Source organism: Colobus angolensis, unplaced genomic scaffold (genome assembly GCF_000951035.1).
Source record: "Colobus angolensis palliatus isolate OR3802 unplaced genomic scaffold, Cang.pa_1.0 Scaffold23, whole genome shotgun sequence".
Classification (NCBI taxonomy): domain Eukaryota; kingdom Metazoa; phylum Chordata; class Mammalia; order Primates; family Cercopithecidae; genus Colobus; species Colobus angolensis.
The window spans coordinates 21,101,944-21,125,465 of NW_012115488.1; the positions used below are offsets into that span (position 1 = coordinate 21,101,944).

The 23,522-nt window shown below is 34.8% G+C and overlaps 1 protein-coding gene across 1 annotated transcript in view; it reads right to left on the bottom strand.

Moving 5' to 3' along the window:
* SLCO4C1 (solute carrier organic anion transporter family, member 4C1) overlaps positions 1–23,522 on the bottom strand; it is a 63,186-nt gene continuing 39,664 nt past the window's right edge. Inside the window, exons 7-13 of the mRNA XM_011944308.1 lie at positions 23,182–23,326; positions 22,345–22,540; positions 15,163–15,313; positions 12,774–12,964; positions 6,664–6,728; positions 5,203–5,340; positions 1–2,979 (exon numbers count right to left, since the gene is read on the bottom strand). Of these exons, the coding sequence (XP_011799698.1) occupies positions 2,819–2,979; positions 5,203–5,340; positions 6,664–6,728; positions 12,774–12,964; positions 15,163–15,313; positions 22,345–22,540; positions 23,182–23,326 (1,047 nt within the window). The 3' untranslated portion in view covers positions 1–2,818. The remainder of the gene's footprint in view (positions 2,980–5,202; positions 5,341–6,663; positions 6,729–12,773; positions 12,965–15,162; positions 15,314–22,344; positions 22,541–23,181; positions 23,327–23,522) is intronic.

The window sequence follows — 23,522 nt, forward strand, 5'->3', positions numbered from 1 at the left end:
ATAAACACTCTGATTTAATAAATGGTATGAATATATATTTTGCATACTTTACAATAAAGACAATTTTGAAAGAAAATGGATCTAAAACTTTGTTTCCCTCCAATTTACATAGTAAAGTCAACTGCATACAGTTCTTTCCACATATATTTTCTACAATTAAATAAATCTAAATGTCAAATTTTAACACATATATCCAATTATGTACAAAATTACAATGTCAACTTATAAGTCAATCTTACTTAAAAATCATAAATTACAAAAAACACATTTTGAATAATTTTGTTCTAGAAGTATCATAACAACTCATTTGATCTAGGTGAACCCAAAAGTAAAAAACAATGATCATAAATTATGGTAGTGTCTGTAAAACCCTGTTATAAAGGAGGTGTTCTTTTAAAATATGTACATTATATAAAAAAGCTCTGGACTCCTTTTAAGAACCAAAATTATGTTCAGTTTAACCATTTTCATAAAAAGCTTATTTAAAAAGTATCACCTTATGAAACTGAATATATAAAATACGATGCAGCCCTTGATAACTAAGAATCTTTATAAATGCCAATTATTTAGTCACCTGTTTATCAAATTATTTCTGTGGATGGGGTGATTTTTTTTCTTCTTCTAAATTAAGTGGCCCTAGACTAATATATTTGTATAGTTATTCTGTTTTCTTCCTTACTGTCATTTCACATCTCTATCAGTGAGTTCCTCGGGATTTGCCTTTATTCTACAACTATGAAAGTCTTCAATCCAATTCCCTGCTTCCACACATGGGACACAGAAAGCCTAAATTTTCCTTTTTTCTGGGCTCCAACAGGAAGCAGCATTTACAATGTGTCTAGCTTGGTGGGAGGGAGATTGTCAACTGAGGTATCATGTGTGTTCACCTGCCTATCTTGCCCTGTTTCTTTGGCTGCTATAAATTTCCTGCTTCTCAAATATCTGGATTTTTGGCTACCTATTTGGCTTCCGTCTTTGGTGTTTATATCTGTCTGGTTTTAGCATGTCTCTCTGATTCCTGACCCACAGCTCCTCTCTTTCTCTAATATTCAACTGTGCTTGCTTGACTAACTTCTCATTCCTTCTCCTTGAATTTCACTTTACAATTGCACTAAATTTTATCATCCCTGGCCACAGATTACCACAAAACGTAATTTCTTAAATTCTGCAAATTTCTAATGTTTCTAATCTTAGTTTCCTACCAGATCTAACACTAGGCTTGTGTTATCCTTATTACAGTGTATATAAAACAATGCTTGTGGAAAACTAACCTCGGAGAAAGCTTATAGGGGAAACCTGATAATGAATTTTATTAAATTAATAACCCTTATAAAAATTTCAAATGTAATAATATCTGGATTTGAACTTCAATACTTTTCTCAAGTAAAATTCTTAACCATTGTAGAAGTTATGTTTGTTGATGTTCACTCATCTATACCCTCCATATTCTCAGCAAAGTTGGCATAAATAGGACCTGTATAAATAGGGTTATAACATTATCAGGCTTGTAAAATACTTTATTAAATCAATGCATCAGTTAAAGCAGGGGTCACCAACTCTGAGCTGTGTGTGGCCTGTTAGGAATCAGGCCACACAGTAGGTGAGCTGAGAGGCAGGTGAGTGAGCATTACTGCCTGAGCTCCGCCTCCTGTCAGATCAGTAGTAGCATCAGATTCTCATAGGAGTGCAAACCCCACTGGGAATTGCACATGCAAGGGATCTAGGTTGCACTCTCCTTACCAGAATCTAACTAATGCCTGATGGTCTGAGTTGGAGCAGTTTCATCTCAAAACCATACCGTCTTCCCCGCCTGGAAAAATTGTCTTCCACAAAATTGGTCCCTGATGCAAAAAAGGTTGGGGACTGCTGAGTTAAAGGGTAGGGTTTAATGTTTTAATTAAACAACAATAATAGATGACTACACTATGCAAGGCACTGTTTTAGGTGCTATGAGTAATATGTTAAGTGATTGGCTTTTCAAATTAGAAAAGTTAAAGGTATATAAGTATTGATCAATAGTTTCATGTTTGTTTGGCATTTTTCTTTACTGACTGGTACTTTCCTCTGAAATGTACGTAATTGAATAATACTATCACAGAATCAATAGATGTGTTAAACATTGTAATAACAACAAATTACCTCTTGGAATTCTTGAGTTAAAGTGAAAATATGCATATACAATGCTGATGTTTTTGTATTCACTACATACCAGGACACAAGGATGATAACTAACATATTCTAATAGTTCAATAATTTGCTTTGAGAAAGGCCAGACTAGTATACATAAATTTAAAAACAAATTACGTGACAAACCTGGTTTTAAGTTAATAGGCTTTCAATAATAATTCCTGGAAATCATCACACAACTTTGATTAGTTTAAATTTTTATACCATAAATGTTCTAAGCTCAAAATATTGGCAATGAAAATTAAAATTAAACAAGTTGTAATGGGAATAGAAACATCATTGTATTTTAAATGTAAACTTTTCTAATTGTGGGCCTTTTTTCTTCTTATTGCTTGAGGATTTCATATCTAGACAATGGGAATGGGAAGTGTGTGTGTGTGTGTGTGTGTGTGTGTGTGTGTTCATATGTGTGTGTGCTGTGTTTTGAGGCTTTTGGTGGGCTTTGAAGGCACAGGTCCGTTTCTTGCATAAAACAAAAACTGCATATGTAAAAAAATACATTTGATTATGAAAACATCAATTTTGTAAATGTGATTGTCCATATTGGATAGATAATGTTGTCACGGCAACGCGTGTTCTTAAAAATCGAGGTAAATTTTCCAGGTGTAAAACAGTCTTCTCTTTTCTCATTTCACCCTTCTTTTACTACTTTGTTGAGATCCTCTTCTGCTACAACATTAGTCACAACTGAATTCTCAGTATGAAATGACACATCTGTGGCTGGTGGAGGTGGTCTATACAAAAAGATTGCAAATCCATTGAAGAACATGGTGATAACTTTACAAGTAACACCTAAGTAAAAAAAAAAAATTAATCATGGTTTTTGTTTTTAATTATGATAAAAGTTGTCACTGAGAAAAATCTTCATGAATAGAACATTTTCAAAGAGAATAATTACATAACCATTAGAGTTCTATGTTTAAAATTTTTGAAACATTAAGAGGAAAGAAAAAACATTTGTATACAATTCAAGGCAGTAGTATTTATTTTCTTTCTAAGCAGTAATAGAGTACAATAATTAATTTATTCTTGGTTATGCTTGCACATTCTGGTAAAATAAGTGTTGTATAGAACTAAATAGGAATTGGGCCACCATCTAGATTTGTTAACACAAGCCCATAATCCCAGTACTTTGGGACGCTGACAGAGGTGGATGTCTTGAGTCCAAGAGTTTGAGAGCAGGCTGGGCACCATAGGAAACCCTGTCTCTACCAAAAAAAAAGTACAAAATATATCCAGGTATGATGGTATGAGCCTGTAGTCCCAGCTACTTGGGAGGCTGACGTGAGAGGATAACTTGACCCCTAGAGCTGGAGGTTGCAGTGAGCTGAGATCACACCACTGCACTTCAGCCTGGGTGACAGAGAGAAACCTTGTCTCAAAAATAAATAAATAAATTTGTTAACACAATATCATATCTATAAAAAATTGCAAGCAACCAAAAGTCAATAATGAGGGAAAGTAGTTTGTAACATTCTTGAACCTGAATAAATTGCAGAACATTCTGGTCCAGGATAGAAAATAATTCTGAAAATTAAAAAGGTTTTGGAGTTCTTGAGAGAAAGCCTCTGTGGGAGAATATCACACTCAATACTTAATCAATCTACTCTTCTTATCAGCTAAAAATACGAAACATTAAGATTCACTTCACAAACTTTGATTTATTTTCAAGTAAATCTGATTTTAATATGAAGTTATATGAAGTTAAACTAGTTCCAACCACCGTATAAGCATTTAATAATTGCCAGCCTAATAAATTCAATGTGGTCTCACAGTATAGTTCTTGCAGTAGCTGGTTTCTTTTTGTTGATTATTAATATTTTGTTTAAAAACATCTATTTTAAAAACAGGAATGCTCATTCATCTAGACATTACTAGATTTATAGAATGATTAGTTACATAGGTACAACTTACAATTTTTTTTATTTGTTTCATTCTGAAAATTTTAAGATATTTATGTATTTTATGGGGGAATTCCCACATTCATCACTGAGTAGGAAAATGAACAATTTGTTATCTGTCTATATCTTTGACCGAAAAGTACAAACAAAACAAATTAAATAAATTTTAAACATAAAAACATTGTATGTAGTCATGATTGTGGTAAAAATATACAGTTTACAAAACTGAATAAAAAATGGTTTTTAAAAACAGGTAAAGTAATGGGATGATTCATTTTGCCTATACTTGTCAATACTTACTCCCCAAGTGCTATATGAATTTATACATTATTTCTTCAGCAAATATTCTATTACTCTATCTCTATCAACTCAGAAAGTATACTCTGGATTTACATGCATGTAAAGAGTAATCATAAGCCTATCTTGATACTTGTGTCAAAATAATCACAATGAAAATCACACATTATATTAGATACATATGTATACATACGTTCAGAATTTCTCTAAGATATTTTAGTTTCTTAAGTTATTTTTCAAATTTTAAATTTCAACTTTTATTTTACCAGTATAAACTAGATACATTGTTCTACTTTCTTAATCTTGCCTTAAATTTCATTCATTGTTTAACCAAGACATTACAAACTGCAAAAGGCAAAAAGAATTGAACATCATAGCTAACCTTCTAAGCTATAAAAAGGTTCCTCACAATGTGCTTTAGAGACAAAAGATACTTCCCTGCCTGAGCTCTATGTGTTTGCAACACCTAGATACCTAGATGACAATCATTCCAGGGAGTTTCTCAGAATTCTCTTTTACCTTTCAAGTATACTTTTCAAAAATATTTGAGATAGTTATTAAAAGAAAAGTATATACTGTATGATATAATGATGGCTAGAATTTTATTTTCTTGTATTTAATACTGAGCGTTGCAGACTCCATCCGTTCAAAGACTTTCATAACACACTGTGATAAGTGTTCTCTGCTTCAGGAAGACCACTGGATGGTTCAACAATGTGGACTGAACAACTGAAAATAACTATGACCTAAGTAACCAACGAGATTTTTTTTTTAAGTTCTTAGTTTACTCTAAAATTATCAAGAAATCACCACTTACTTATGGCTACTAGCATATGGGCCATCTTGATGTTATCGTAAATCCAGCAAGCTCCTTTAATTCCACAATCATTTATATCCCAAAGAATACATGTGCTGTCTATTGTGAAACCAAATATAATTGGTCCAGGTATTGTTCCTAAAAGAATTATGGGTGAAATAAACAAGGGTAAAGATTATAGTTTAGAATTACAGATCTTTTTATACATGATCATACATATATTTTATAGAAATAAAAATATTCATCTGTCCACATACAAATTAATTCATGTACGAGTCAAAGGAATATAAAGCACAGATACAATATTCTAAAATAATTATATGTAATTACTATGTATTTCTAATCAATTCAAAAAAGTATTTTAATAGAAATATCCAATATATATCGGGCTAACAGTTAATATTTCAATTCACCACTTTTCTAATATAATGAATAAACGTGCCTTTGAAATTAGCTATTATACTTTTTAAAAATCAAAATAAATTATTCATGATGCACAAATAAATCTGTTGAACTACAATATATGTTATATCTATGTGAGTGTGCATGTGTATATAAATTAACATGGACCTCTGTATGTATTAGTGTATGTATATACAGATATATAGTCTTATAATACCATATCTAGGAATATCACTATCTTATATACCCGCCACCATCTCCAAGAAGTCATGAGGTACTCAACTTCCATATAGCTAAGGAACTTCCAATTATTTGAGGCAGTAATTTTTAAACAAGATTTCAGTTACATCCAGTCAGTTCTTTCATGACCTGTAGCATGATACAGTCAGAATACTAGACTCACAGTTAGGAATCATTTTCCTAGTTTCATTTATATCACTAGTTGTGTAACTATGGGCAAAACCCTGCACTTTTCAGGACCTTAATTTACTCATCTGAAAAAATCGGCAAGTTGGACTAGGTGATCTCTAATGCGCGCACTTTTTGTTTTTGTTTTAATAAATAATCTTAATATTATGTTTACTATGTCTGCCTTTCTTGTAAGTTGTCCTGTATCTGGAACTTTGTAAAATTCTCTGGTATAAATTCTTTCTTCCAATAATTCTTAACTAGTCACAATATCCATACCACAGTTGCTATTGAAACATTTTAACATCATTTTTAATTGCTAATGTAACACAATAGTGTCACAAATAGAGACAAAAGCAGAGAGAAAAGGAATTATGTGTTGATGATCATATTTTATATTTGAAACAGACATGATATACCTTTTAAGGTTTTATTTGCAATAGAGTTAGAACAGGTAACCAGGCAGGTAGGTTAAAAGTATGCAATATGTAAATAATCCTATATCTGAAACATTAGAAAATGGCTTCCTTCAACAAGAATGATGTAGCCTAGTCTTCTACTATAATGTCACAGGCCATAAATTAAAAAACCAATAACACTACTGAACCACAATAGCCAACACTTAGCAATGAATAAAGAGAAATGGCATACCTAATAATCGAAGGAACATAAATTGTATTCCCAAGGCTAGGGACCGTTGTCTGTGATTAACACACCTGGAAACATTAAATACATATGAGACCAAAAAACGTGGAATAGTATATTCACTCTTTGAGCAAGTTCACATTTATAAGAGGTTAGCATTCCTATATTAAAAGTAAATGTTGTAAACACAAAATAAACAATGCATTTGTAAGAGCTTGTAAATGGTTTAATCTTCCTGGAATTATAAAAGAAGAAAAATGTTATCTGACCTAAAACATTGCAAATAACACCAAAGAGTCACTAGTCTTTATTAGTTTTAATAAATGTAAAGGAGAAAGGGTATTCATTCACAAGATATATTTTCCATGAAAGTCACCAATATATTATGTATAGGAGTGTACCTCAATATAACAGAGCCCAGACATAACAAATCCACAGCTAACATCATACTCAATGGTGAATACCTGAGAGCCTTTCCTCTAAGATGAACAGGACAAGGATGCCCACTCTCACGAATTCTATTCAGCATGGTACTACAAGTCCTATCCGGAGCAAGTAGGCAAGGAAAATAAAAGGTATCCAAATTGGAAAGTAAAAGTAAGATTATCTCTGTGAAGATGACAATGGTCACGTATGTAGAAAACACTAAAGATCCTGCCAAAAAAGCACTACAACTAGCAGATGTATTTAGTAAAGTTTCAGTATACAAAATCATAATACAAAAATCAGTTGCACTTCTATACACCAACAATGAACAAAAGAAATCAAGTAAACAACAAAATTTAGACTAGCATTGAAAAATAAAATACTTAGGAATAAAGTTAACCACAGAGGTAAAATACTTGTACACTGAAAGCTATAAAACACTGATGAAAGAAATTGAAGAAGCCACAAATAAATGGAAAGATATCCCTTGTTTGTGAATTGCAGGAATAAATATTTTAAAATATTTATCCTACATCAAGTGGTCTACAGAATTCAGTGTAATTTCCATCAAAATTCCAACAGCATCTTTCACAGAAATTGAAAAAGCAATCCTAAAATTCATATGCAACGACAAAAAAATCCAGAATAGCTAAAACAGCCAGAGGGTGGCACAAGATGAGGGACTGAAAAGCTCCATGTTAATAATTATCTACACAGAAAGAAAAAAGAAAAACACTTTAACAAGAATCAAAAGTCAGGTGAGCACTCTTAATACGTGGTTTGACCTTTATATTTCTGAAAGAGGCACTGAAGAAATTGAATAAAACAGTCCTGAATCTCAGACACCACCCCTCCCCAACGCAGGCAGTGGCAGTGTAGTACAGAGAGACTCTCTGGGGGTGGAGAGGGAGAATATAGCAATTGTGAGGCAATAAAATCAGTGCTGTCCTGTTAGAGCAGAAAGGAAAGGACCAACTCACCTGACACCTGCCCACAGAGGGAGCATTTAAACCAGCCCTAGCCAGAGGGTAATCTCCTAGGCAGCAATCCAAACTTCAGTGCTTACAAAACAACTCACCACCGAGGGCTACAGCACTGTGTCTCCAAGTTAACTTGAAAGGCAGTCTAGACCATAGGGACTGCAACTCTTGGGCAAGTCTTAGTGCTGAATTAGGCTCATAGACAGTGGACTCGAGGCACACGTGACACACTGAGACACAAGCTGGGACAGACAATGGAGTCCTGGTATTACTCCTCCACTAATCCCAGGCTGCACAGCTCCAGGTTCCAAAAGAAACCCTTTCCTGACACTTGAGGAGAAGAGAGGGAAAAGTGGTTATTGGGGTTCCCAATTTCAGAACTTGACTCTAACTCCAGAACTTGATTTCTGGACCTGTCCTGGGTCAGTGGGGAGCCCTCTGCCCTGAAGGGTAAGTCCCAGGCCAGGCAGCATTCACAACAACCTGACTTAAAGAGGCAGTGGGCCATAAGGGAACATTGGTGGTAGTCTGGCAGTACTCCTCGTGGCCTGGGGTGGAGGTGCCTATGGGGTGATGCTTGTTTGCCTTTGCAAAGGGGAAAGAAGAGTGGAAAGGACTACATTGTGTGGTTTTCGTGCCAGCTTAGCAGTAATACAACAGACCAGGTACACTTCTAAGGTTTTTGACTCTAGTCCCTGACTTCTGGGTGGCACTTCTAGACCCACCAGTGCCTGTAGGACCTCCGCACCCTGAAGGGAAGGACACAGGCATGGCTGGCTTTTCCACTTGCTGATTGTAGAGCCCCAGGCCCTTAAGCAAACAGAGCCAGTAACCAGGGAGTGGTTACAGAAGGTCTTGGGAAAGACCCAACACTGTGCTGGTTTCAGGTTTGACCCAGCGCAATCATAGTGGTGGTGGCCACGGAGGTGTTTGCATCACTCCACCTTCAGCTTTAGGTGGCTCACAACAAAGAGAGAGAGACTCTGCAAAAACCACAGCAATACTGACCTTAGGGTGACCCTTAAAGCAGATACAAGTAAAATCACAACACCCAAGTCCTTTCAAATATATAGAAAGCCATCCCAAGAAGGACGGCTACAAATAAACCCAGACAATGAAGACTACAGTAAATACTTAACTCTTAAATACCTAGATGCTGAAGAACATCTACTAGAATCAACACCATCTAGGAAAACATGAACTCACCAAACGAGTTCATGCCATCAGAGACCAATCTGAAAAACAGAAATATATGACCTTTCAGACAGAGAATTTAAAATAGCTGTGCTGAGGAAACTCAAATAAATTCAAAAAACACAGAGAAGGAATTCAGAATTCTGTCAGATATATTTTACAAAAAGACGAAATGATATTGGCCGGGCATGGTGGTTCACACCTGCAATCCCAGCACTTTGAGAGGCTGAGGCAGATGTATCACTTGAGGTCAGAAGTTTGAGACCCAGCCTGGTCAACATGGTGAAACCCTGTCTCTGCTAAAAATACAAAAATTAGTTGGGCATGGTGGTGCACGCCTGTCATCCCAGCTACTCGGGAGGCTGAGGCAGGAGAATCATTTGAACTTGGGAGGCAGAGGTTGCAGTGAACCAAGATCATGGCCACTGCTCTCCAGCCTGGGCAACAGAGCAAGACTCCATCTCAAACAAAAAAAAAAGAATCAAGTGGAAATACTGGAGCTGAAAAATGCAATTGGCATATTGAATAATGCATCAGAGTCCTTTAGTAGCAAAACCGATAAAACAGAATAAAGAATTAGTGAGACTGAAAACAAGCTTTTTGAAAATATATAGTCATAGAAGACAAAAGAAAAAAGAATAAAAAACAATGAAGCATGCCTACAGCATCTAGAAAATAGCCTTGAAAGGGAGAATCTAAGAGTTATTGGTCATAAAGAAGAGGTAGAGAAAAAGATGGGTAAGAAAGTCTATTCAAAAGGATAACAGAGAACTTCCCAAACCTAGAGAAAGATGTCAATATCCAAGTACGAGAAGGTTGTAGAACACTAAGCAGATTTAAACCAAAGAAGACTACCTCAAGGCACTTAATAATCAAACTCTCAAACATCAAGGATAAAGAAAGGATCATAAAAGTAGCAAGAGAAAAGAAACAAATAACATACAGTAGAGCCTCAATATATCTGGCAGCAGACTTTTCCGTGGAAACCTTATAGGCGAGAAGAGACTGGCAAGACATATTTAAAGTGCTGAAGGAAACACTCTTACCTTAGAATAGTATATCTGGTTAAAATATCCTTCAAATGTGAAGGAGAAGTAAAAACTTTCCCAGACAAAAGCCAAGGGATTTCATCAATGCCAGGCCTGTCCTATAAGCAATGCTAAAGGGTGTACTTCCATGAGAAAATGAACATTAATGAGCAGTAAGTAATCACCTGAAGGTATAAAACTCACTGGTAATGATAAGTACAAAGAAAAACACAGACTATTATAACACTGTAACTGTGGTGTGTAAACCACCCTTATCCTAAGTAGAAAGGCTAAATGATGAACCAATAAAAAATAATAATTACAACAACTTTTCAAGACATAGTATAATAAGATATACATAGAAACAACAAAAGGATAAAAAGCCAGGGGACAAAGTTAAGGTGTAGAGTTTTTATTAGTTTTCTTTTTACTTGTTTGTTTTATCAATAACACTAAATCTAAAAGGACTAAACTCTCCAATGAAAAAACACAGCCTGGCTGAATGGATGATAAAACAAGACCCATCGACCTGTTGCCGACAAGCAAAACACTTCACCTATAAAGACACACACAGACTGAAAATAAAGAAATGGAAAAACATATTCCATGCCAATAGAAATTGAAAGAGAATATGAGTCACTATACCTAGAAAAAAATTGATTTCAAAACAAAAGCTGTAAGAAGAGACAAAGAAGGTCACTATGTAATGATAAAGGGGTGAATTCAGCAAGAGGATATAACAATTTTAAACATATATGTAGCCAACACTGGAGCACCCAGATATATAAAGCAAGTATTAGTAGAGCTAAAGAGAGAGACAGGCCCTGATACAATAATAGCTGGAGACTTCAACACCCCATGCTTTGCATTGGACAGATCTTCCAGATAGAATATCAAGAAAGAAACATCAGACTTAATCTGTACTGTAGATGAAATGGATCTAATAGAGATTTATAAAACATTGCATCCAATAGCTGAAGAATACACACTCTTTTCGTCAGCACATGGATCATTCTCAAAGACTGACCATATGTTAGGTTACAAAACAAGTCTTAAAACATTCAAACAAACTGAAATAATATCAGTCATCTTCCCTGACCACAACAGAATAAAACAAGAAATTAATAACAAGAGGAATTTTGGAAACTATGCAAATACATAGAAATTAAACAATATACTCCTGAATGACCAGTGGGTCAATAAAGAAATTAAGAAGAAAATAGAACAATTTATTGAAACAAATGATAATGAAAACAACATGCCAAAATCTATGGGATATAGCAAAAGAAGTACTAATAGGGAAGTTTATAGCTATACATCGAAAAAGAGGAAAAATTTCAAACAAATAATCTAATGATACATCTTAAAGAATTAGAAAAACAAGAGGAAACCAAACCTAAAATTAGTAGAAGAAAGGAAATAATGATCTGAGGAGAAATAAATGAAATTGAAATGAAGAAAACAATACAAAAGATCAATGAAAAATTAAACAAAATTGACAAACCCTTAGCCTGACTAAGAATAAAAGGAGAAGATGCAAAGTAATAAAATCAGAAATAAAAAAGGACACATTACAGTGATACTGTAGAAATTTAAAGCATAATGAGTGGCCATTATCAGCAACAATATGCCAATAACTGGAAAATCTAGAATAAATGGACAAATTCCTAGATACATACAACCTATCAAGACGGAATCAAGAAAAATCCAAAGCCTGAACAGACCAATAACAAGTAGCAAAGTTGAAGCTGTAATGAAATGTCTCCCAGTAAAGAAAAGCCCAGGACGCAATGGCTTCAGTGCAGAAAAGCCAAAGCTATCCTAAGCAAAAAGAACAAACCTGCACATGTACCCCTGAGCTTAAAATAAAAATCAAATAAACAGTAAAAAAAAAGAAAAGGTAATGAGTAAATATTAAGGAACAAAAAAAGAAAAAAAGCTAGAATTCATTAGGAAAGATATACAAAGACTGATGACTCTATGGAAGGACAGGTATGAAATGTGTTTGTACAGTGGGATAGAAGGAGGAAGAGCAACTGGAAACACAAAACACAGGTGAACAACACAGGTAACAGCCAGTTTCTTATTGATTAGCACCGCTTAAGGAAGATTTAATGACACAGTGCCTAATGCATAAGGTAGAATGCTTGCCATTCTGATTCTGGCATATTGGAATGCATTTTATTTCTGTGATACTCAAATTGAACATTTCTCCAGCTCACAGCTGAAGTTTCATGAAAGAAGCAGAGAAAACACCAAGCACAAGCCAGGCAGGCAATGTGAAGACACTTTCACATGCGTATCATTTAAATGTTCTACATCTGGGGTTCTATGGAGGCGCTTATCCAATGCCACAGAACTAATGACCTTGTAAGGGTTGATTGATATTGAACCAATGGTCAATATGAACCACAAATGAGCCCCAAGTCCATTTGCTTTCCATCAACATGTAGCTTTGGGAATGAAACTTTCTCAACATACTACATACCTTAGGATAGACACAGTTATAGGAGTACCGGCCATAAAGGTAAAAATAATTATAATAAAGAAAATGCAAAGGAATATGGGCAGGTTCGCACAATGAGTTTCACATTTTCCAGCTTTAGCTTCAAAACCCAAAATTTCTGCAGTGGATGTTATTTCTGTTTTCCTTTCAATACAGGAACAGTTGTAATATACCTAAAAATATTAGACACAAAAACAATGAAAGTGATTATTTAGAAAATAAATTATTGTAAATTAGGTATTCTCTAGACATGGCAAACACTCTCATACTGTCTTAATCCATATACAACAAATTATGCTGAGAGAATATTTAACCCTTAAGAAATTAAACAAGTGGAAACAAACCATATTTATGATGTGGAATTACTTGTATTTGACTTTTGTGGCCATTACTTCAGCTTGTTCCCTGCTATAGTAATTACTGACTTACAGAACAATTTAATGAGAATATAAGTTATGTGATCTTGCACATTCTAGGCTTCTTACAACAGTAATTATTTCTTAAAGGCATTTTACATCTCAACTCCATTGTTCCATATCCTTTATCCTTACTGTAAATCTTTTTTAGACATTAAGGCCTTAATGAAATCAGAGCACAGCCAGAGATATCAAAGAGAAGCAGTGCTTTCATTGTTCTAAAGGGCAGAAACTTTTTTTTTTTTTTTTGGTGCTAAAGCCATTCTAAGACCTCTGGTACCAATTCAGGAAAACCAAATATGCAGATGACACCTCCAAAATTGACTCTTACATATTCAGCAATCATATTTATCAAATAATGAAATAATTCAGCCTTTAAAAGTTTTAAGGAGAGAAACTGAAAACAGTATTTTCTATCCTAATGAAACTTTACAACTCTCATTTGCCTGCAGTATAGCAGTTAGTCAAGGTCAGATTTTGTAGTTTGGGTCACTGGTGTGAAATATAAGATTAAAACTGTATTGCTGTGAACAAATGTATATGGGTGTTTATTAAAAGTATTGTAAATATATATTGCCTATCTGAAATATTTCATAAGAAAAAAGTATTGTGAATCAATTGATTATTTCACAGACTGATTGGACATAAAATTGTCAAGACAAATAGAAAATTTGCAAGTCAAAATCATTTGCTCTTCCCAAAAAATTCTAGAAGACAACTTGCTGTGTAAGACAGTAATTATCTTAGCATTTGGCGAAAAATATAAATATTAAATTAACCATATCAAAATAACCAAAACTATTTTAAATATGCTCTGGGTATTAGATTTTCTGTGTTGTTTCCCTGTGAAGGATGGTATTTGTGTCTATATATATTTAGTCATGTGACTAAAAACCTTCCTAATAACTCCTTGTCATAATCTGCTTCTAATCAAAGTTAGCCAATAGCATTTATTGGTCATATATACGGAAAAAAATTCAAAGATTCAAAATTGTCATATAACTCTTACACATCTTATTCATTGTTTTTGTTTATACCACAGTATATATTTCCCTCAGATCCTTTTAAAGTTATCATATTATCTACTAATGCATAATATACTGTGTACTATCATAATCTGAATATTATTTATTTCCAAGGCTCTTAAGTTTAGCTAAGATGAAATATTTAGATTCTAAGATATAGTACAATAAAATTGTATTGAGTTCTTTTAAACTATTTAACCATACAAAAAAGAAATAACATCCAGGCACATTGATTAGTATTCAGATCCAGAAATAAATATGAATTTGTATTTAAAAATAAATTGATTTGAATATTTTAAATGTATTCATGGTACATCAAATAAAACAAATACTAAGTTTCTATTATATAAACTGTACCTAGTGAAAATAGGAAAACTCTCTTGCCTTCAAAGATCTTAAAAGTATATTTAAGGAAAAATAAAATTGACCCTTGAACAACACAGGTTTGAACTGCACTGGTCCACTTATATACGGATTTTTTTTCAGTCAAACATGGATCAAAAACACGTATTTGCAGGATGCAAAACCCATATATACTGAGGCACTGACTTAAAGCAAGTTCTTCAAGGCCATCGGCGGGACTTAAGTATGGCATATTTGGGTATATTCAGGGGTCCTGGAACCCATCCCCCACCCCATGTATTCTGAGGGATGACCATAAAACAATTTGAAAAGGTAAAAGATATTTCACAACTGCAACAAAGTGATGTTGCTAAAATATTTGTAATTTCCAAATTGATTTTTCAACAATAACTGCAAGAGGCATGAAGGAAAAAGAATCCATTTCAGTTTGAGACATCATGGGCTGCTTAATGGAGGCAGTGGAGCAGGAAGGCAAGAATAGGCATTGCATAACCCCATTAGCGAAGTCAAGATAGAAACCCATAAACACATTGCCTCACTAAGGGAAAAGTAGGAGACATAAGCTACCTTTGGTTTCCTGTGTGAGACTGGGTTTGAACAGCCTGCAAAGCAGGGAGAAAAATATTGGACTCCATCTCCACAGACAGGATAATAATATGATCGCAAACAGTTACAATTGGCATTACAAGGGGCTATCAAGCTTCCCAATTCTCCAGTCCTGTAAATAAGAAATGAAAGAAGGGTAAATGATCTACGTCATAACTTTTAACTAACAATTTTGAAGCACTGTTATATCTTACCATTAGGTCATTTATTCACTCACTCAACACAGAATTACCAAACAAAAAGTCTTCCTTTGCACATAAAGTTTAACTTCTTGCCAGAGAGAGGCAACAAAAACAATAGTCATATAGTATAGTATCTGTCAGTAATTAAAAATATAAGGCAGAATAAGTGAAGAAAACAAGAATTTATCATCTGGCACCAGATAATTCTCTTGTGGGGTTGGTTCTGTGGACTGTACAATGTTTAGCAGCATCCCTGACCTCCACCAGATACCAGTAGCACTCTCCTTCATTACAGCAACCAAAATATCTCCAAACAGTGCCAAATATCTCCAGGATGCAGACAATATTTTAAACTTGGAAGGATGAACAAAATCATGCTGTTGAACATAATCATCTCATCAATGGGAAAACTGAGGTCCAGGGGGATTAAGTTACTTTTCTTTCCTTACCAAATATAATTTTCCCAGTCCCCAGGATCAGTGTAATTTCAAGCTGCCTCTTACAGAAAGTATCTTCCCTAATATGAAGGATTACACTAATCAAAAATGCATCCCTCATACCTCATTTGTTTATTTATTCTTTCAAACAACATATATTGAGCAACTGCTAGGCCCTATGCTAGGTAACAGGAATACAAAGTAGAATAAGACAGTCTCTGTCCTCAAGGATTTCACAGTTTAGAGGTAGAGAGGGACATAGATAATTATTCACTGATATGCTAAGTGTGGTTACAGATATGTGCAAAGTGCATTTTAGAAGCACCAAGGAAGAACATCTATCACAAGTCAAAGTTTGGAGAAAAGGGACTGGCAGAGCTACTGCCTGAGATGCAATTTAAAGAATGAGTAAGAGGTTGGTGCAGTGGTTCGCACCTGTAATCCCAGCACTTTGGGATGCCAAAGCAGGTGGATCACTTGAGGTCAGGAATTCCAGACCAGCCTGGCCAACATGGTGAAACCCTGTCTCTACTAAAAATACCAAAATTAGCTGGGCATGGTGGCAGGCACCTGTAGTCCCAGTTCTCAGAAGGCTGAGGCAGGAGAATCTCTTGAACCCATGAGGCAGAGGTTTCAGTAAGCCAAGATAGTGCCACTGCACTCCAGTCTGGGCAACAGAGTGAGACTCCAAAAAAAATAAAAAATAAAAAATAAAAAATATATAAAGAATGAGTATGAGTAAGCCAGTCAAATGGGGAAGGTGAAACGTATTTCAGAAAAAGCTGGTACAAAGGCATAGAGTAGAGAAATAGCATCCTCTGTGGAGAAATATGAATGGTGTCTGAGGCACAGAGTGATAGGAAATGTAGCTGGAGAGGAGTAAAGGACCAGTTTAATTGAGAACCACATGGGCCTGACAAAAGGTCATCATTAAGGTAGTTTTAGACTGGAAAGTGACACTGTCAAAAGTTCATTTTAAAGAAATAATTCTAGGAGCTGTACAGAGTATGAATTTGAAGAAAGGGGACCAGTTACAATACCCTAGACAGTAGGTGATGACCATATAAAGGAGAACTAAGATAGAACATACAATGATAGGAAGCAGATTAAATAAAACTTTTGGATGTAGAATCAGTAAGATTTGGTGATGGATTGGTGGAAGATGACTCTTCCTGTTAAAAATGGAAGAGGCTACTCAAGAGGCTTAGGTAGAAAGATCACTTGAGCCCAGGAGTTTGAGGCTGCAATGAGTTATGATTGTGCTGCACTCTAGCCTGGGCAACAGAGGGAGATCCCATCTCTAAAAAAAGAATGCAAGAGTCAAAGGTGACTCATAATACCTAACTTGATGTTTAGGTATAGGAGAACAAGTTTTGGAGAAGAGATGATGAGTATGGTGTTGTACCTATTGAGATTAAGAGTATCTCAAATTTAGTGAAGAAATCTTGAATGGAGCTAGATTTCTTAATAACCATTTGGACATAGATGTAGCTGAAACCACCAGCATTTATAAGATCAGTCATATAGTGGGTGGAATGAGGAGAGTACTGAGGTCTTGGGAGTCCACTTATTTAATAAACACACAACGAACACCAATTATGTGCTAGACTACTCAAAGTGGTAGAATTATACTTAAAAGAAAGAAGGAGCTAGAGCTAGAACTAAAAATGACAGAGGGAGAGAGAGAAATGGATGGAAGGAAGGGAATGAGGGAGTGAAGAGACAGAGGGAGGGAGAGGGAAGAAGGAAGGGAGAAAACAGAGAAGGAAGGGAGACAGGGGGAAAGAAGGAAGGGAAGAAGGGAGGAAGGGAAGGGAAAGAGAAAAGGAAAGGGAAAGAAGGAAAGGGGAAGGGAAGAAGGGAGGGAGGAAGAGAAGGAAACCCCTGCCACCATGAAGCTAACTTTCTTGCATCGGGGTCAAACACAGTAAATGAGTGATTTCTGTAAATATTAGAAGATAATCGACACTATGTTGCAAAATGATGACATACAAAGTAGGTGGAGAACAAGAAAGTCATGAAGAAAACAGATTAAAGAGAAAAAAAAATGACTAAATGAGTAGGGAGTCTGAAGGAAAGAGTGATCAAGATAGTAATCCCGACTCTGCCTGCAGTCTCATCTTATTCAAATCTATTCCACAGGATGCTGCCAGATTTATCTTTATCAAGTATGATGATATCAAGGGTTTGTCATGTTCACAAAAACAATCACGAGTGTCTGCTCACAGAGCTCATAACATAGATGCAGAAATAAGATAACCAGAGAAAAGCCATCCCTACAACTTTAGAAATAGCCTTTACACAGCAATTTTTAAAGTTCCCAATAGATAATTCTCATATTATTGATAAATAATTACTGAGATCATACAAAGTATAAGACAGTATGATGCTAATTATAGTAGAAACAAAGAAGTATAGCTTATATTCCTTAATATCAAGGGTTGATCACATTTGTCTACATATTTTACAAAGGTTTACTTCTTGAGGTAACTAGAAAATTATTAGTAGAAAAACAGCAGATGCTTGTGAAGTTTATTAAATTTTCTTAGTGTATACATATTATTTAAAAATATATAAAAATATCCTATTTTGAAATGTTTACTAGTTTTTAAGATATAATAAAATAAACGTGCATATATACGTTTGTCGCAAGTAGAATTCAAACATTAGTTTCTTAAATACAAAGTATTATTCTATAATTATGCCTCTATAACAGGCTAAAATTTCCCTAAAACCATTGCAAAATATTAATATGCCTCTTTAAGATGCTATTTCATATAATCAGTAAAATTCTAGCTAAAGGCCAGATACAGAAAAAAATACTGTGTGTATACACTATGGTATTTCTATATTCTATGAAGTTTTTAAGTATTAAGTAAAACACAAATCATCATTACCACCACTGATCACCAAAATAAGACTCAAAGTTCCTATAGATTGTAAAGGCAACAAAACAGCAATGGGGAACAGTGGGAAAATAAACAGTATTTATACAATCGAATATAGTATTGTACCCAATTAAAGATTTAATAATAAATTACTTTAAAATATTATTGAAAAATATCCTGACCATTATCTCAAGCAAATTAACACAGGCACAGAAAACCAAATACCACATGCTCTCACTTAAAAGTGGGAGCTAATCACTGAGTACTTATGGAATAAAGATGGCAACAATAGACACTGCAGACTACAGGAGGGAGAAGAGAAGAAGTGGGGCAAGGGTTGAAAGGCTATTAGCCAGGCGCAGTGGCTCACATCTGTAATCCCAGCACTTTGGGAGGCCGAGATGAGTGGATCACCTGAAGTCAGGAGTTCAAGATCAGCCTGGTCAACATGGTGATCAGCCTGGTCAATATGTATATATACATATATATATACACACATATATATATATCCCCTGATCTTACATTTTTTTGATATGCTGTTATGTTAAACAGGAAGTTTCAAAGAATATATCAATGAACCTAATTCATTAATTCATGGATGCAAAACCTATTTTTACCCATCTGTGCTTACCACGGTAAAGGTCAAAGATTTTTGCATCCCTTTACTAGAAACCCTACATCCTCAGAACCTCTTCTGTCTCTCACTCCCTGAAAAGATATTTCTTGAGCTTCTTAGGCTGTTCTTTCCATAGACAGGCTTACTTAGCTTTACTTCACTTTGTTTTATCGTACTTGGCAAATCTTGTGTTTTTTACAAATTGAAAGTTAGTGGCAATGTAGTAATAGTGATAGTATTCAGTAAGTCTGTAAAGTGCCATTTTTCCCAGAGTGCACGATCATTTTATGTCTATTTCATATTTTGGTAACCTTGCAAAATTTCAAATTTTTTCATTATCATTTCTGTTAATGGTGATCAGTGATTTCTGATGTTACTAAAATAATTGTTTCGGGACAGCATGAATCATGCCCCTTTAAGAAGTAAAATTTAATCAATAAATGATGTGTGTGTTCTGACTGCTCATTATTGTCTTGTTTTAAGAAGTTGCCACAACTACCCCAACCTTTGGCAACCACCACCCTGGTCAGTCAGCAGCCATCAACACTGAGGCAAGACTCTCTACCAGCAAAAAAAAGGACAACTTGCTGAAGGCTCAGATGATTGTCAGCACATTTCAGCAATAAATAATTTTTTAACTGAGGTATGTACATTGTACATTTCTTTTTTAGACACAAACTTATTGCATATGTAATAGACTACAGTATAGAGTAAATATAAACTTTATAAGCACTGGAAAACCAAAATATCCATTTGAGTTGTTTATTGCAATATATGCTTTATTTTGGTGGTCTGGAACCAAACCCACGTATCCTCAACATATGCCTGCACCTTTTCTTCTATACATGTTTTGTAGATGAGACTAGTTTGACTGACCTGTTTGTAATACACACATTTTAATACTCAGGGTACAGAAACTAAAACTAAGAATTTGGGGCCATGAGAAAAATATGATCTGAAAATGTCACACCTACTTGGTGACATTAAATTGTGTCCCTATTTCTATCTATGTACACACGCATACATAAATGTGAGTAAAAACACATACATTTAGTGACATTTATGTGTGTGTGTGTATATTTACTTTCAGTTTTTCTCATCACTAAGAAATGTGTATGTGTATTAAACACTATGTCCCAGATCTTAATATATCTTAATGGCCAACTTCTACACAAACCTCAGAATTACCCCATCACACATGCCTTCCTTTCTGATTACATGAAGGACAGCACACCTGGTAGTAACTATCACTTAAGGTAGACAATATTAAATGGATTCACACGTACTTTGTAACTCAAGGTGATAAAACTATGTGTTAAACTATCCAGCACTTCCTTTTTTTTTTTTTCTAAAAGGAACATACAGAAAAAGTTTACTGAGATAAGTTTGGGTGAAGTTTACAGGGGTGAAAGTCAGGTCTATGCAACTTAACCTCTACCTACCTTTCGACATTCCAAAACATATTTATACTATTTCCAGATGCATAATCTAAGTTCCATTCAACCTGGTCTCTGAAACTAGCCTTCACATTTAATAGCATTTATAACTTTGGTTTAGCATATTCCCTCTCCCTGTCTCTCTTCTCAAATCTTCATTTCTCAAAACTCTTTGTATCCTTGAAGGATTTTTAAACCCCATTTCACTATTATGCTATGAAGCCCTTCCAGATTCTAATCAAATAAAATTGAGAAGCTCACCTTCTTTTCAATTCCATAGCAATTTGTTTATCCCCCATTACCTAATTGACTATTCGTTCACTGTTTTCTTTCGCAATCTCTCCTTTAGAACAGGGATTTTGCCATGAAGGTCTGCTAGAGGAAGCATTCAACAAATATCGAATAAATGTAATGGAGCTTGGCCGGGCGTGGTGGCTCACACCTGTAATCCCAGTACTTGGGGTGGCCGAGCCGGGCGGATCACTTGAGGTCAGAGTTTGAGACCAACCTGGCCAATAGGGCGAAACCCCATCTCTACTAAAAATACAAAAATTAGTTGGTCATGGTGCCATGAGCCTGTAGTCCCAGCTACTCCAGAGGCTGAGACGAGAATTGTTTGAATCCGGGAGGCGGATGTTGCAGGGAACTAAGATTGTGCCACTGCACTCCAGCCTGGGTGACACAGCAAGACTCTGTCTCAAAAAAAAAAAAAAAAAAATGTAATGGAGCTTAACTAAATACTGCTTTAGAATGCTCAGCATTAATGTGAAAGAATCACAGATACATTAGCAGCAACTGCAAATCATGGTAATTGTCATTGGCAAACTTTTCTGAAGTAGATTATATTTATATCATCTGTAGGTCGTATTATACAAAATTATGGAGTCCTTGACCTAACGTACCACCTTCCTTGACAGCCTCAAACATATGTAATGAAACAAAGCAGCACTGTGAGGTATAAAATATACTGCTGTGCAATACCCTCTTGCCTGACCACCTACTTAGGGCTTAAAATTTCAAAGGAAAACAAAGAAATATAAATGGTCAAATCAGTTATAGCTAGAAACATGTCTACAGGTGAGAACAAGTTATTTATTTATCTACAATAAACATAAACTTTTAAGTAGATACAATAATGATTAGTATTAGCTAGGACTAGCTTTATTCTAATTTCTCTTCTTGTCTATTTGCAACCAACCTAATAAGGTAATTTTTATCATAGGGAGTTATTTCTATTTTAAAAAATTTAAATCAATAAAAACATATAATGTGAAATTCTCCCCAAGATATGAATCGCTTAGAGGCAAAAATCCTACTGTATTAATCTTTGTATCCCTGAGGAAGCATAGTGCCCAGTATATGAAAGTTGCTCCTTAAATGTTCTTTGTATAAATATCCCCAACTTTTAAGAAGACATCAATTATCTAAACTAAAAACAAAACCACATGTTCTTACATAGAAAAAAAGGCCTTCCAAATTTTTCAAAAGCCAATTTCTCACCATTTTATTTAAGAAAACATATGCTTGAAAATGTTTAGTCTATTATTCTGGTATTAATATCAAAAAGCACTGAGATGTATTTACCCATTATACGATTCGGATACACCAGCAAACGGCTCATTTTCACAATTGGCATAAATAAATACAAAACTCAGCGTAAATGCAACTCCAGATGTAAACAATGCAAACTTCATTGCGTTTTTACATGTCATTTTGAATTTTGAAACAAGGAAGCCACCTAAAATTTGACCGAGAGCAGCTCCAGGAATTAAAACAGCCCCTAATAAGAAAGAAGAATGTGGATTGTGAGAAATCATACACATATACTCACTTATACTGACAACTGAAAAACATCAGAAACAAGTGCCAATATGGTTTTAACTTATATTTATTCACCTGATTTATAGAAATATGTGTACAAATGACTTAATAGGTCCATTAAGTAGGGAATTAGTCAAATTAATGTACTGAACATTAAGAATTAGGATTAATATATATTCTCTTTAGCCATTTTAGCTTTTGTCTTTCTCTAGTTCATACAATAGACTGCCTAATGTCAGAAAATCAGAAATTTGTACCAAAATTAAGTTTAAACGTCTTTTTTTTTTTTAGACAGGGTCTCATTCTGTCACCCAGGCTGGAGGACAACAGTGTAATCTCAGCTCACTGCAGCCTCCACTTCCCAGATTCAAGTGATTCTCCCACCTCAGCCTCCAAAGGAGCTGGGACTACAGGCACATGCCACTACACTAGGCTAATTTTTATGTTTTTTGGTAGAGACAGGGTTTCACCATGTTGGCCAGGCTGGTTTCAGTTTAAATGTCAAGGAAGGGCTGTCTCAAATTATACATTATCCTAATAAAAATTTAATAGGGTAAAGTGAAATTTTTAGATTAAGTTAAAATAAAGAAAATGTTTTACCTCCAAGAGTAGCTGCAAAGCTGGATGTCAATCCGAATTGATTTTCTATAAATTTAGGTAAAAAGGTAGCAAATCCAGTAGTAATTAAGGCTTCTGAAGAAGTTGACAGAACTAAACACATAAAGACAGCATTCTTCATCAAATTCTAAAGAAAAAAATACAGTTCCTCAAATGAATAGCTGTGATTATACTGCAAAGTATAGGGTTAGAAGGTTAGCATGATGAAATAACAAAATTTTACAATCATCTGTAACATTTCAGCATTTCCTCCAAAACAAAAATGTAACTAGGGATAATTAATAGATTTACATATACATGATGAGAAAATTTATATTTGGAAT